Source organism: Arachis hypogaea, chromosome 18 (assembly GCF_003086295.3).
Source record: "Arachis hypogaea cultivar Tifrunner chromosome 18, arahy.Tifrunner.gnm2.J5K5, whole genome shotgun sequence".
Taxonomy (NCBI): domain Eukaryota; kingdom Viridiplantae; phylum Streptophyta; class Magnoliopsida; order Fabales; family Fabaceae; genus Arachis; species Arachis hypogaea.
The window spans coordinates 129,139,416-129,155,216 of NC_092053.1; the positions used below are offsets into that span (position 1 = coordinate 129,139,416).

Sequence of the window (15,801 nt, forward strand, 5' to 3'; positions counted from 1 at the left end):
AATAACTACAAATTACAAAATGTACTGACTCCTAACACAACATTAACTTCTTAGATTTTATTTTTCATGTAAAAAAAAAGACACTTAAAACTCCATTTAAAATATATCCATATTAATTGATAGATAAATACTATATATTCAAATATATAAATTTTCGTCATGCATGAATATTATCTAGTTCGGTCCATGAATCTATTATTTAACTGATATGATCATCAATCTATACATACTCAAAAAATGTAATTCTTAGTGTGTAATTTATATCAATTCTCTTCTCCATTTTATTGTATATATATCATTATAAAATTATGCTAATAATTGTGTACTAAGTGATTATCAGATCAGAACACCAAATCACAGAATAAAAATATAACAAATAGCAAATCATTCATTAAAAGAATATGTGAGTGCAGAAACAATTTGTGTGCCAGGCAAGACTTACGTGCATGGCATATTGAAGAATATGTTAAATGAAACTCTTATATTCTCAGCTACGTACATGAGTATACCCTGCATAATTTCATACATTAAAATAACGTGAGATACTTCTTCATCATACATTGCTGTAAACAATGCCATATATATTATTTGTTAATCTTATAGTCATTTTCATATTCTGTTTCGATGAATTTCTTTCAATTTGTTCTTAGTAGCTTTGGTTACTACACAATCTCTTGTCATAGAAAATAGAGAATAACACACCTCTGACCTTTGAAATATAAAAACAAAATACATCATGTTCAATGTTTTATCCAAAAGATGTTTACCTAACCAATTCAGTTAAGGGTGTCACTTGATTGGCCTCACTCGAGGCTTATTGCTTTTTCTGACTCGCCTCATGCAATTTCTGAAACAATAGCATAGCACAAATAATATAATAATTAAAAATGAGATTATTAGTAGCATAACAACTACATCATCTCCAAGGATCAATGGCGCAAATTGAACCATAAACAGCTTAAGTAATATCATCTATGCTAAAAATAAAATCATTTAAATTGAGTACACATAAAGTTTAAAGCAGAGGAAGAAGAACCACACAAAAGACAAGAGAGAGCAATTGAAAACTTTCGACAATAGCACAAAGTTAGAATGAATACATCTCTTATTATATCTGCCTTTTTTTTTTGTATTTCTAAACTGCAATCGAGCAGCTACATCCAAGTTCATCATATCAAGGGCACACCAGAAAAATGCGATTGAACTCGTTAGTACACACTACACAGGCTAATAGAAAACCACTGTAAAATTCAAGTTCATGATCACTTCTCTAATATAATACTAATAATCAATTATTAGGCTGTGTTTGTTTTTAGAGACAGGACAGAACATGACACTGAAACGGAAACAATAGGATGAAGACACTAAAAATTATCTTTTGTGTATTGTGTTTGGATACGATGGACAAGACACTAATATAATGTCTAGTATTATGTTTGGATACACATGGACAAGACTAAAATATTATATGAAAGGACTAAAATAACCCTGTGATTCCAAATTTTCTACATCAATACAAATTAATTTAATAAAAAATGAGAGTACATAGGAGTACAGACGAAACTTGAAAAAAATATTTGAAGAGGCAAAAAATTTTAATAAAAAAATATATTAGTATTTATATTAAAATAAAATTTATAAATATAATTATTTTATTTTAAAATTTATTATTAATATGTAGGAATACATATGGTTAAGATTAACAAAAAAAATAAATTTGAGTTTGATTAATAAAAAATTTTGTTTAAGTTAATAAGCTAAATTAATTTTAAATAAAAAATTAATTTAAAAAAATCCATTTTTACATGAAAAAACAATTAGTTTTTGCATATAAAAATCTATTTTTATTTAAAAAAAAACTAATTTTTTTTATCTAAAAACTTATTTCTCTTTATAAAAAACTTATTTTTCTTTAAATTATATAAAATCAATTACAATTTATAAATTATTTTTTAGCATTTTAAAAGATCAATTTTACTTTTGCTAATATTTATCTTTCAAAGTTTCAAGATTAATTATTTTTGTTATTATTTTTATTACAAATTAAATAATATAATATAAGGTTAAAATGGTATTGAAGTAAAACGATAAAAAGAAAAGAATTATCTACCCCTAATAAAAAATTCTACAGAAAGGAGAGAGTACCTGTAAAAAAAAGAGATAGAAGAAAAACAGGAAGAAAAAGTATCTCTGAACAAAAATAAAAAGGGGGTAATAGTGGAAAAAAAAGGAAAACAAAATTTATAAAATTGTCCGTGTCCACTCTTCCAAATCCCGTGTCCATCATTGTCCTTCCTGAAAGAGTGGACACAAAAGTATAAAAAATTGTCTCGAGACAATATGTCCACTGTCCATGTCTCTACTTCCAAACACTTTTTAAATAAGTGTTGTCCATGTCTCCGTGTACTGCCCCCAAAAACAAATGCTACGTTAGTTAACAAAAAAAAAAATTTGTTTTGCACGTAATGACCTGTTTTTCAATTAGTTAACATAAAAATGTTTGTTTCACAGGCACATGAATCAGTCATACTGCTTTGGCAAACGCAGCTTCAGCCGGAGCACTTTGCCGGCAAATTTCACACCTTGAGCTTTGCAAGGGAAGTTGTTCCTTACAAAAGGAATTAAGTTTTTTCTTAAAAAAATATTTTAATAATATAATAGTTATTTTAGTTTTTTTTTTCCTTCTAGTTATTATATTTAGGGTTTATTATCACGTGCACCACGGTATCAAATTACTTTGCTGTTTATATTTAATTGATCGATTTAGAAAAGTTTTATCCTATCTTAATTTATGCAATTGTAAAACAAAACTATATCTAATATGCGGTCTTTGTTAGAAGTCCAAGGCAATCTAGTATAAGAGTTCTATTTAAAAGTTTGTTAGAAATCCTCATTTGTGCATTCAAACTCTCAATTCCTGTTTAAACAAATTACTGATTAGTGATCTAATTATAGACAACCCAAATCGGTTGATTTATGTGATTTTCAGATTTTGATCAAATATGGATTAGCAATTTGGATTCCATTGAATTGAAAAGCCTGCCAATTAAAAGGGCCCATCGAGATGCTAATGAAGTAATGATGAAACCTGAAAACCTACATATAAATAGCATAGAATAGATGGATAGATGGATCGATCTAGCAAGTTGCAACATAAACTCAAATTCAAAGTGAGCAGCTTGGGCTGACGATATGCGGATTGCGGAGAGGAAAGCATCGAGACGGCTGGAAATGGTCAGTTGTCCCACGGCAAGAACGCGGCTGTTAACAGACCTTCCGGAAGAGACAATAATCGAAATCTTGCTGAGGCTTCCGGCAAGGACGCTTGCTTCCCTAAGGAGCGTGTGCACTTCATGGAGAAACCTAATCTCCGCCCCCGACTTCACCTGCAACCACCTTCGTCGTTCATGCTTAATTGCTCCAAGTTTGACTACGCCACGAATTGCTTATTGCACTGGGGCCTACAGAAATGGCCTTAGATGCAGCAGAATCGGACTTCTCTCCGTACGCTCAATCTTGGATGATCCTTCCGAGCCTACTAAAAACGATTGCTTCACGGAACAACACTACTACGGAATCATTGGTTCTTGCAATGGATTGTTATGCTTGGCTGATGGAGATGCCTTCAAATACATGCATGCCATCTTGTGGAACCCCTGTACCGGATTCACATTCGAATCTCCGGAAATCAGCGGCGAAGTCCGCTTTTCTGGCTTTGGTTACGATCATCTCAGTGACAGTTACAAAATTTATGCAGTTACAAAGAAGCAAGGGCCATCTGGTTTTGAGTTTAGTACCAGAATTTATACATTTGGGCCAACTTCGACATGGAGAAAAATTGATGATACCCCAGTAGCCCTATTTGGTTTCCCAAGTGACAACTCTAGTCGGGCTGTTAAAAAGGAAGGGGAATTTTTTGGTAGTAGCAGATTATGCACTCTTAATTGGTGTGTTAATCATGTGGTTATTTATTTTGACTTGGCTAAAGAGACTTATGGTCATTTTCCTCTGCCTCCTCGTAGTGAAATAGGTTTTCCAAAGTGGTGCACTCACTTATGTGTCTTGAGAAACTGCCTTTCTGTTTGTTACCTGGATGGGAGAACACTCGAGTGGATTGTGTGGCAAATGAAAGAATACGGAGATGCTCAATCTTGGACTAAATTGGCAGTAATTCCGGTCCCTGAAAAAATCACTTATCCAGGTCGTTATTTTCAACCTCTTTACATCTCGGAAAGTGATGTTCTTTTGGTATTTTGTCCATCTTTCGGCATTGTTTTGTGTAACTTAAATGATGGGAGCATAGATTTTTCTGAGATTTACGGCTCCGGCGTGAGGAACAAACCTGTTTTTTCTGCATGTGTCAAGTATAGGATAACTTGTATCTACCATGAAAGCTTAGTTTCACCAAATGGTCTTCAAAGCAACTCATCCAAAATGCTGATGCACTTCATCAAATCCAAACCCAAGCCTGTTGACTCTTAAAGCCTGTTTGCCCCTTCTCTTGGTGAAGCCTTTCTAACACTACCAACTTGGTTATTAATGCTATCGAATTTATTTATCTCACTACTATGTGTATTTTCCAATTGCAATTTACTGCATTAAGATAATTTGTTTGTTCTTCTTCCTGTTCTTGTCAAATAATTCTTTTCGCACTTTAATTTGTGCCCTGATGAGAAATTGTACTCCGTTTAAGACAAAAAAAGCTGAATTAAAAAAAAAGGTTAGAAGGAATATTTGTTGTTGATATAAAAATCAGCTTTTTTTAGCTTTCCAATTTCTTCCTCAATAGTCAATATGTAGTGATTACCAATGTATAAAAAAATTTTATGACAAGGCTATTTAGAGAAAGTTTTCTTTGTTAAAATAATTAACGACTATTCATTAATGGAAAAAACAACTGACATGTGAGAAATGGAATCTTCAAGGTGCAAAAGTATCATGATGTTTTGAAGCATTATATATTGATTCGAATTCGATACCAAGATAACAATACTCATTAAATAGAGGTGAATGCTTATCATAATCTGTTTAAATACTGCATTTTAAGTTGTAGATGCTTATGTTATTATTAAATACTGGGTTGCAGTATAAAAATAATAATAATAAAAAAAAATAAGATTGCACTTGATTTCATTAAAGTTTGGACTATAAATATATGAAAGTTTAAGGATAGAAAGATGTTTTCAACGTCTGTTTTATAGTTTGATTCAACTTATCTTTTAATTTATGTTTTCATCCCTAATTTCCTATATGGAGTGAGGTGGTAATTCAAATTAAATCATAATCATAATCATAAGTTAAATCATAAAACTCGGTGGTTTGACTGCTGATGTGACATTTTCTCCTTTATCATTGAGTTTTTTAACCTTTGATTTCATGGTATTTTTAATTTTTTTTTAATTTTATTCTGTCCATATTTTCAATGCATGTTTTGCTAAAAATTGATGTTTTCAATTTTTTTGCTTTTATTTAACATATCCAAGCAGATCTAGTTTGTCAATACATGTGTTATTGAACAGTGTGGCTTTTATTTTATTCAACATATTTCCGTTCAATACATGTGTTATTGACCATTGTTGTTTTTAATTGATTTTAATGGTTTATTCGATGTAAATAAACGTAAATGAAATTCACGAATCACTCTCTATATCTGTTCTTAATTTCTTCTTCTGGCTCTCAAATCCCAAATTGGCTTTTGGGTCTTTCCGGTTCTCTATGGTTGCATGTCGTAGTTGAACAGTTCTTCTTTCTTTGGCCTGTCCGATGGTCTCCTCTTTTGTTTTGTCTCGTCTTATTCACCTCCCTACGCCGCATCTCTTGGTATGAGCCATGATTTTTGAACTTATTTTGTCGTGTGCTGAGTTTTTGTTTTCATTATTTTGTTTAGTTGTTTTTTATTTTGTTGATCTGTAATTTTCTCTGTATCATATATTTGTATTTTGTGTTTTCAATACCTGGTGATGTGTGTTTGATGATCCTGATTATGTTTTGATTTTTTTTCCCTTTTACCGTTCTCAATATTCTACCATAGCTATTTATTAGTTTCGATTTTTTTCCTTTTTATATTTTGGAATTTCTGAAGTGGATTCTATGAGTCTTGTCACGATAAATTTTAAAAGGTTAAACTTAACGCTGTTTGTATAGTTTTCTGAAGTGTTTGAGAATGTTTTAGATGGTTTCGGAACGTTCTAGAATGTCCTAGAAGGTCCCGAAATACCCTATAAGATTCTAAAAGACTCTGAAAGGTCATAAAATATTCAAACTGGGTGTGGTTGTATATAGAAGTATGAAGAGTAGTATGGAATAATCTAAAAGTATTTAGAGAAATGTGGTAGGATGGATATTTGCAATGAAAATTCTAGATTATCAATCTAGACCGTTGATTAGATTTAATTCTATCAATCCATTGAGGAGGTGGATAGCTATAAATATGGGTGAGAGTTAGAGTTTGGAAAAGTGAGTCATTTGTAACAAACACTTGAGCAATAAAGTGTTCTTTCCACCAAAACTTTCTTTCTCTTATGTTCTTAGCTTTCTTGCTAAATATTGAGGGTTAAGCTGACTTGGTCTTAACTCAAGAGGTTGAGTAAGTCTAAGTGCCGACACGATAGCGTTGGAGTGTGTCCAAGGCCATGACAATTTGGCATCAGAGTAAGGTTTGAGAGGGAGCACAAGTGGTTTATGGGTAGGGGCTTTTAGTGTAACCATAGAGCAACTTCTTAAAAGAGAAAGTTTCGATATTGGAGAATGTTCTATCCTCTATGGATGAGCGCTTCCAAAGGATAGAACACGACAAAGAGACCCTCGAGACTCACGTATTGGAAGAACTAGATATTTTCAAAGAAAGCATACTCCAAATCGAAGAAAAGCTTGAGAATTTCTTGAAACTATTTGAAGAAGTTCGAGTTTGGTTCGATGAGACAAAATCTCAACCAACCATTATAAGAGAGACGACGAAGATTAATCTCCCAAAGACAAAGGAGTTCAAGGGTGTGAGGGACGCTCGAGAGGTGGAGAACTTCCTATAACAAATGGAGAGGTACTTCGAAGGTCAATGGGTAGTCAAAGAAGCAATAAAGGTACGCATTACAGCTCTCTACCTTTCTGATAATGCTACTTTTTGGTGGAGAAAAAAATGTGAAGATGTGAAGAATGATACTTGCAACATAGTCACATGGAAAGATTCCAAAAGAAGTTGAAAAGACATTTCTTCCCTGAAAATGTGATCTATGAAGTAAGGAAGAAGTTGAGGGAGTTGAAGTACAAGAGTACGATTAACGACTACGTAAAGGAGTTCACTACTCTTACTCTTTAAATTCCCAACTCAATATTAGAGGATACATTGTTCATCTTCATTGATGGACTCTAAACTTGGATAAAGCAAAAATTACAAAGAAGGAATGTTAATGATGCCAATAAAGCCATTTTGGTTGCTGAATCGCTCACCAAGTATCATCGAGGAGACTTTAACCCAAGTCTTCTTCCAAACCTAGTTCTACTAAAGGTGGAGGAGACAAGGAGAAGAGTTTCTCTCAACTAAGAAAAAAGGGAAGTACTCTTCAAAAAAAGAGTACGAAGAAAAGAAGAAAGCTTAGCTTTCGTGCCCAAAAGAGGATGTTTCGTGTGCAATGAACCACAATAAATGAAGGACTGTCCCAAAATAGAGTCTTTGGCATCTATCGCCGAAGAAGAGAGATTGAATCACAAGTGACTGAATGTGTTGGATCTGTCAAACTCATGAATGATGTGAAGGGCAAAGAGGCAAAGTCCTGTAGAAAAGAAAGGTTTGATGCATGTCAAAGTCTTTAACAATAGAAAATCTGTTATGGCTATGATCGACACTGGTACTACACACAACTTCATCACGCCTGATAAAGTAAAGAGGTTTGAGTTGAAGATCACCAAAAGAAATGGTTGGTTCAAACCCGTGAATACCAAGGATGAATCTCTTAAGGGAGTAGCAAAAAGAGTTGAGATGACTCTTGGTTCTTGGAAGGGCCTTGTGCATTTCTCAGTAGGACCCATGGACGATTTCAAGATAGTTATCGGGATCGATTTGTAAAGGAAGGCAAATATAATACCTATGGCATACTATGACATAGTAATCGTCATGGAGAAAGGGTCTCCATGCATGTTCCCTACAGTCTCTAAAGTTAGAGGACCATCGATGTTCTCCATCATGCAACTCAAAAAAGGGTTCAAGAAGGGAGATTACATATTTGACTCTATTACAAGAGGAGTCAACATCTGAAAGAGAAGATGTTTCTCCCGAAACCAAGAAAATCTTTGAAGAAAATAAAGATGTGATGCCTCCCGAGTTGCCAAGACAACTACCACCTAGGAGGAAGGTGGATCACTAGATTGAATTGGAGTTAGGAGCGAAGCTGCTTGCCTCAGCACCTTATAGGATGGTGCCGCCAAAACTTGAGGAGTTGAAAAAGCAACTCAAGCATCTGCTAGATGCTGAATTCATCCGTCCATCAAAGACTGAATTGGCGGCCATTTTCATTGTTGAAGGAGACATTATACGCATCATCAAGAAAGGGTTACATTATGATCTATTAGTCAAGAAGTTGGTAGAGTTGGCTAAAGAAGGTAAGACCAAAATATTTTAGCTAGAAGACGATTTTTTCTTCACTAAAGGGAGAAGACTATACGCCCCTAAGTGGAAAAATCTAAGAAAAAAGTTTGTGAAAGAATGCCACAACACCAAGTGGGTTGGTCACCAAGGTCAGCGAAAGACCTTGGCACTCATTAAATCTTCCTATTATTAGCCTAAATAAGGGATGAAGTATAACATCCTACCTTTTAACGTCTCATGATCGCACTAAAAGTTCAGGCGTTACTTACCTCTATTCCTTTGTATTTAGTATTATATTTATTTAATATTGAGCCTTTGCGAAGTACAATCAGAATTTTAATTAAGAAATCGAAAAGCCTTTACTTTAAACTATATAATCACATAATATTAAATACATAGACTTATTCAAAATTTTTAAATATAAGTCCTACCCCTCTAAAAACCAAAACATTAATTATTGAGGAAAAAATCTAATAAGTATACCAAATTGATGTGTTAGATGTTCGAAAGTCTACTTTATCTAAGAAGCTTTAAACTTTTGGTTTAGTATGGCCATATGGTGCCCTCTATTTTACTTCTTTTAAGTCTTTAAATCCTATTTGCTATCACAAACTATGGATGTGTTATATTTTATTGTGGTATCATCATATCTTCTTTTGAAGTTGTACGACACTCAACTTTTATTATGTTTTAGGCATACATGGAAGTATGGAACTATTTAGCAATGAATAACTATCTCTGTATTACTGTTCAATTATCTTGTGTTAATTTTCAATTCTTAATTTAGTATGACTTTTTCTTGCATATAAGCATATGAATATCAAAAAGACAAACTCTCATTTCAATTCATTTGCACAAATGTTTAATCCATCATATTACCAATTTAAACAAATACAAATTACGAGTTTCAACTCAACATATATATTATTTAGAATTTGTCAATTACAACTCGAATTACCAAATCATTATGAAGAAAAATATATTTAATAACCTATTCTTGTTCACTCTTTTTCTGTACCCGCTATTTGTGGATTTTAATTCCAACTCAAATATTCTTTCTTCCAACTTCTTCAGTTTTTCCTCTTCCACATAATTTTTATTTTGAATTCTCGTTTGAACACCAAAACAAGCATCACTACCAGAATCTTTAAATACAGAAACAATATATTCATCAAGTCATGCATAAAAATTGCAGTGATCTATTCTAGTCTACAATAGTAATTACACAACATTAACATTGACTTTATTATCATTTAACAAAGATTTAAACACAAATTTCACAATACCATAAAATAAGAGCAATTGATACGGGTTTCGATCTGTTCTAGACATGAATAAAATCGCATGAACTCCACATTTACATATAAGGGCAACAAATCTTCTTCTATCGCGATTGGCAACACTCCAGTAGACCTAATGTTTCCACTCCAAATCTGGTCGTTGCCTCCATTTCCTTCAACTTGACCCTTGCTCATTTTTAGGATTTTGCAGACTAATCACTCACTCAAATAATGGCTCACAAAGAAGAACAAGATCTTAATGAAGAGAAACATCAGCAAACATTGTCATTTTTTTAAATCTTTTTGTATCTAACGGTACCTAACCATTCATACAATGCTTTGTGTCAGTCCTTAACAATTTCTGGGTTGCCAACGAAGTATTTAACAGACACATACATCATTAATTTAACAGCCATGTAAGCAGTTTCTAATGAAAGGGTTGTTTTGTTTCACGGAACTCAAGAACAGAGGTCAATTTGATATATTTATTGGAAAAGTATGAGGAGCTAATGGAATATTTATACAATGTGCACATGGAAGTTTAGAGAGTATTAGAGATATAATCATTAGTGTCACCTTTTTTCATCAGTTAAAGCTTTTGGGATGAGTGGTATCATGCATGGTATTAGAGCGTTAGATTTGCAAAGTCAAGAGTTCGAGCCTTGTTGAACCCCAAAATCAATTTAAGTTTTTGGGAAGATATTTATTATCGCTAGTACTCGGATGGTTATTCTAGATAGTATGAGAGATGTTCATTATTTATTTTATTAGAGGACGCTTTATCCGTCGAGATAATGGTAAAGGGTCAAGTTAGGTGTTTACTCCAAAAATAAAGTATAAAGATTTTAAATCAACTTCATAAAATTTTGGAATCGATTAACTTGATAGTAAGAAGAGATGACAAAATTGTGTTAAAATTTGAAAAAAAAATATTTATTTTTATTAACTCATTTGTATCAATTTTACAGATAAAAATCATGTCAAAAGATATAACAAGCTATAGCTTCATCAAAAAAATTTGGAGAAGATTAACTCTTCTACGAATTGAATTGATTATTTAGTTGGTCGGATTAATACTAAGAACTATTTGAGTAGATTGGTACTACTACTCAAAGTTATGTTATATGTTATCTGTAAGAAAGATGTTAAAATTATTCAATATTTGTTAGGTTTAATTATTCTGTTGGTCCTTATAGTTTCGCGAAATTTTCAATTAGGTTCTTATACTTTTTTTTCTTTTAATTGAGTCCTTACACCATTTTTTTTAAATTGGGTCCCTACACTTTTTTTTTTCCTTTTATTTAGGTCTCTATACCAATTCTTTTTTTTAGTTAGGTTCCTATAAAATTAAGGCAATTACTACTAAGAGGGACTTAATTGAAAAAAATTAATGCAGGGACCCAATTAAAAGGAAAAAAATATAGGGACTTAATTGAAAATTTCACGAAACTATAGGGACCAATAGAGTAATTAAACCTATTTGTTATTTGTGAATTTACTTGGGGGTTTTACTAGGTAGATTCCAAATTTTATCTACAGATGTAGAGGACATATGTCGACCGTCTAACAATGTACATTGCAACACATGTGGAATCTCAGTATGGCACGAATTTTGAAAAGTTTGGTGTAGGAGAGCGGGGTCTGAATCTCTATAGAGCATGCATAGGTTGGTTAGACCATCTCTAGTAGGAAACTCATTCCAATCCCTATTTATGTCCCACCTGTCATAAAATATAACTCCACATTAGTTTTTGCGTCATAAATAGTAAATAGAAACTCAAAGCATCTTTCTCTTTTCCATTAGAAGGAACTAACTTTAGTCCCTATTGTGGTCCTACTTAATTAATTAATTAAAATTAATATAGTTACTATTTTTTTACAATAATATTATTAAAATTTATAAATTTAAAAACAATTTATTATTAAAAAATATTAATATTAAAAAAAATTAATAACTTCATACATAACAATAATATGCAATATATAATTCAAGATTAAACTAATTTATAAAATTATATAAAAAAACATAATAAAAATCTATAGTTGACAAATATTATGAAATTGACATATGTGTTCAATCAAGTCTTTTTTTACGTAAACAAATTTAATTAATTCTAATTTAATATAACATTATAAATAATATTTAATATTAATTTAGTATAATTATTTATATTAATTATGATTTAAATAATTAATATAAATTATTAATTAAATAAAGATATAATTATTAATTATATTTAATTTATTAATATAAATCTTTAATTAAATAAAAATATAATTATTTAATATAATTTAATTATTAATTTAATATATATGTTATATATTTTAATTTATTTTTAATTATTTGCCATGTGTCAAAACTTGATTGGAATGCAAGAGCCCCTCTGAGAAGGGACTCCTCTTCTTGGTCCACGTGAAGGAATTGCACTCTTTTTCACTCCAACGCTTCAAAATTCTTCTGAGAGAAAAAACTCCAGTTTTATTCTACTAGCAGAAGATGGGTTGAAAATTTCTGTTCCTTCTTTTGAATTTGTTTTTCAGTGTTCTTGGATTGTCACTTTTTACATTAATAAAAAGTATTTTTGTTATTCAATTCTTAACTAAATGTAACAAATTTATTTACTTTATAACCACTCAATACATAAGTATTTTTCTAACTCTTCATTGTTTGCATAAGTATCATTGCTTTTCAAAACATTAATTTTAATGAATACATCTTAGAATTGGCTATAGAAATTCTCTCACAAAACATTGTATCTTATTCAACTTCATAAATTATGAAACAACAAATACAACTTAAAAATCTAAACAACACAATTAAGAAGATAAACATAAATAACAACCAAAACAAATATAATTAAAGAAAATTTCATACACACGCAAGTCGCTAATTTATTGACCTAAGATCTCAAATGCAAGTAATTCTCCTAACACAATCAACCCCATCAATTACAGTAACTCCACCGCAAACAACACTTTGAAATCAGTGTACTCGGATACCGATATAAAAAGGAAAAAAGAATAGTTAATTCATATATAAAGAAAAGATATCCAAAAAAATCCTAATAAATTACAAATGATCAGATATAGTTGATATAAGACCAAAGGAAAAGGACAAAATATTTACCTTAATTCTTTGGGAGAACTGCTTCTCCCAAACCACCTGTTAGAAATGCATGCATCAATTCCATAAGTAATATACTAAAAATTCTTAATTAGAACACAAACTCCACTATTTACTAATAAAGTTACAACTGAAATTGTAGGTTACTCAAATAAAAGGAAACATTTGAATTTAGAACTTCAGCAAGTAAAATGTTAACAGCATGTCTAAGTCCAACCAACTCACAACAACCCAATTCAAGAAAACTACAACACTATATCTTTAACACAAAGAAACTAAATCACACATTGTAACTAAACATTCTAGGCAAATCACATTAGCAACAACTGAATCTGATCCTAAATATTCATAGATGATGATGCCTCCTCATTATCATTCCAAGTTTTATCTATACTCCTAGAAAAGGCATCTTCAAGTTTTTACTTTGTAGATCTTGGTACATCACGGTATGGGATGCCAATCTCTTGTTGCAAACAATTTCATTCACCACACGAACAGATTTGTGCTAAGAAATAAGACAACAAAAATGAAATTTGTTTAATTTACTGAAATTTAATAAAAGACGAAATACTTAAGCAATAAAGAACCAGTTCTACAAAAACACGATATCAAGGAATAATGGTCGGAAATACAACATAGAGATGAAAACTTACAGCAGGTAATACTGAACCAAAAATATGTGAAACAGGGTCTTCAATAGAAGCCATATTTGAGGCCAAAACAATAGCACACTAATTATACATGTTTTGATAGAGAAAACAATATCATTGTTAAGCATAATACTAAAAAAGTGAACAAACACTTATTAAAAAATATCTTGGAAGTCAATAGAGAAAACTAAACTAACCGCATTCAAAGCACAATTCTCAACACGTTCAATCAGCTTTAACATAAACTCGTGTAGAAACTTTAAAAACATTATACGCAGGGCATATTGTGTCACTCTCAACGGGCTGAGGATCAACCATGAATACCAATTTTTTCCTATCAATTTGTACAAAAAATCAGATGCATCCAAGTGAAATTCTTCATTCTAACAATAGAAGAATAGAGAAGTCAGTATCTGAATATACAGAGAAAAAAAAAAGAATAGAATATCAAACCCAAGAAATCAAAGACACAGAAAGAGAACAAATTAAAGAGTAGTAACAATACACATGACGTATCTTTAAGATACAAATTAAGGAAATCATCAATTGATATCACACCAGAGAGAATTTTACAGAATTTTTTACTTTTAATCACAACATTTTTTTTACATTAAATGAATAAAGATATATCATTTAACAGGTAGAAATATAAGAGATAAGGAGTTCCAGTCTAGAGAACATGGTGGAAAAAAAAAAAGCAGAACATCAACATTATTAATTTATTGAATTAAATCCCCAATAAAAAATACAACATCAATAATTCAAAGATTAGAAACTAACTTATCATCATAAATGAAATTAAAATAAATGTCTTGTTTTCTAATAAAGTTAAGAATGTGACCTGTAAGACATAAAAGTTTTTAAAAATAAAAATATCACTAACAAAAAAAACACACACACACACAACCAACTCCTAAATACATTACCAATTCCAAGAAAAACAACTCACTCATCAGTTTTAGATTACAAATAGTAAACAACTAAATGTTAAACATATCCAACTAAAATTCAAGTGGAGTATAATAACACAGATAAGAATAAACTCCTCACTAATTTTATTTCAATATTAGTTGAAAAAAATACAGATTCTCAATATTACTTATAGCACCATATGAAATAAATGAGTTGTTATCAAAACCCATATCTGAATAGTTCACAATTTTTAGATAAATTATACGCATCAATGTAACAAATAGATAATAAATTAATCTCGTTCAGAAGTAACTCGTAAAGAAGCTAACCAAGATAAAGGAGTCATCATCTCTTAAAACCAAGATAATAAATTAATCTCGTTCAGAAGTAACTCGAGTTGTTCTTCTTCTTTCTCTGCTGCTAAATAGAAGTAAGAGATAAATAGAAATTAAAACCAAAAGAAGCAAAATTGTCTCAACACAACTCCTCATTCTAATGTATTATATTAACATAACCACCCATAAAAAAAGCAAAAACTTTAGCATATAAAATATTAGAACCACTAAATATATATCAGAAACCAATCTTTAACTTCAAAAAAAGCTAAAAGTTTTTTCTCTTTCTACAATCAACCGGTTCTTCTCATTTCACTCGTTCTAAAATATGCATTATCTCAAAAAAAAAAAACATTACTAAACCACAAAAAAAAGAACAAATTAAATATAATTTATATAAATATAAGCAAGAAGAAAAATAAGTCCGGCAAGCTTCAGCTCTATATGAGGAAATTCAAATTATTATCCTTATTAGCTTCTCTAATAAGCACCCAACCCCAATCTGGTTTAACAAAATACTATCTTAATTAGGAATATGAAAGCTAATCAAATTTAATTAAGCATAAAGCAGAGTTTGTTACACACAGAAAGCATATATATAAGAGGAAATAGGAAATGTAAAAGCATATATACTCCTACTACTGCATGTGGACAGTAGTACTCTTAATGTGAAACAGATGAAAACACATAATCGGTGGCGTTCTGAATTAAGTAATTTCCACACAGAAATTAAAATTTCACTAATTAATCAAGATCCATATTATGTATAGTTATGAGCAGTGAAATTAAGTAAATGTGATATTGGGTCAGAGAGAGGGAGAATGAAGAGGTTCGAACCAAGGATCGCTTCCCTAACTGCGATGCAATCTCAGATCAAAATCCAGCTGGATACTCAATTAATCTCTTATCAATTTCCCTC

General features: G+C 31.1%; 1 protein-coding gene across 1 annotated transcript; it reads left to right on the forward strand.

Annotated features, from left to right (window-relative positions):
* The first annotated feature begins 3,192 nt into the window (after positions 1 to 3,192).
* On the forward strand, positions 3,193 to 4,482 carry LOC112770530 (F-box/kelch-repeat protein At3g23880-like). The gene has a single exon (XM_025814873.1). It carries the CDS (start codon positions 3,193 to 3,195, stop codon positions 4,480 to 4,482), a length of 1,290 nt encoding a protein of 429 aa, XP_025670658.1.
* Positions 4,483 to 15,801: the final 11,319 nt, after the last annotated feature.

Bases quoted from the DNA above. Each gene is read 5' to 3' on its own strand.
- LOC112770530 (XM_025814873.1), top strand. From the start codon at position 3,193: ATGCGGATTGCGGAGAGGAAAGCATCGAGACGGCTGGAAATGGTCAGT.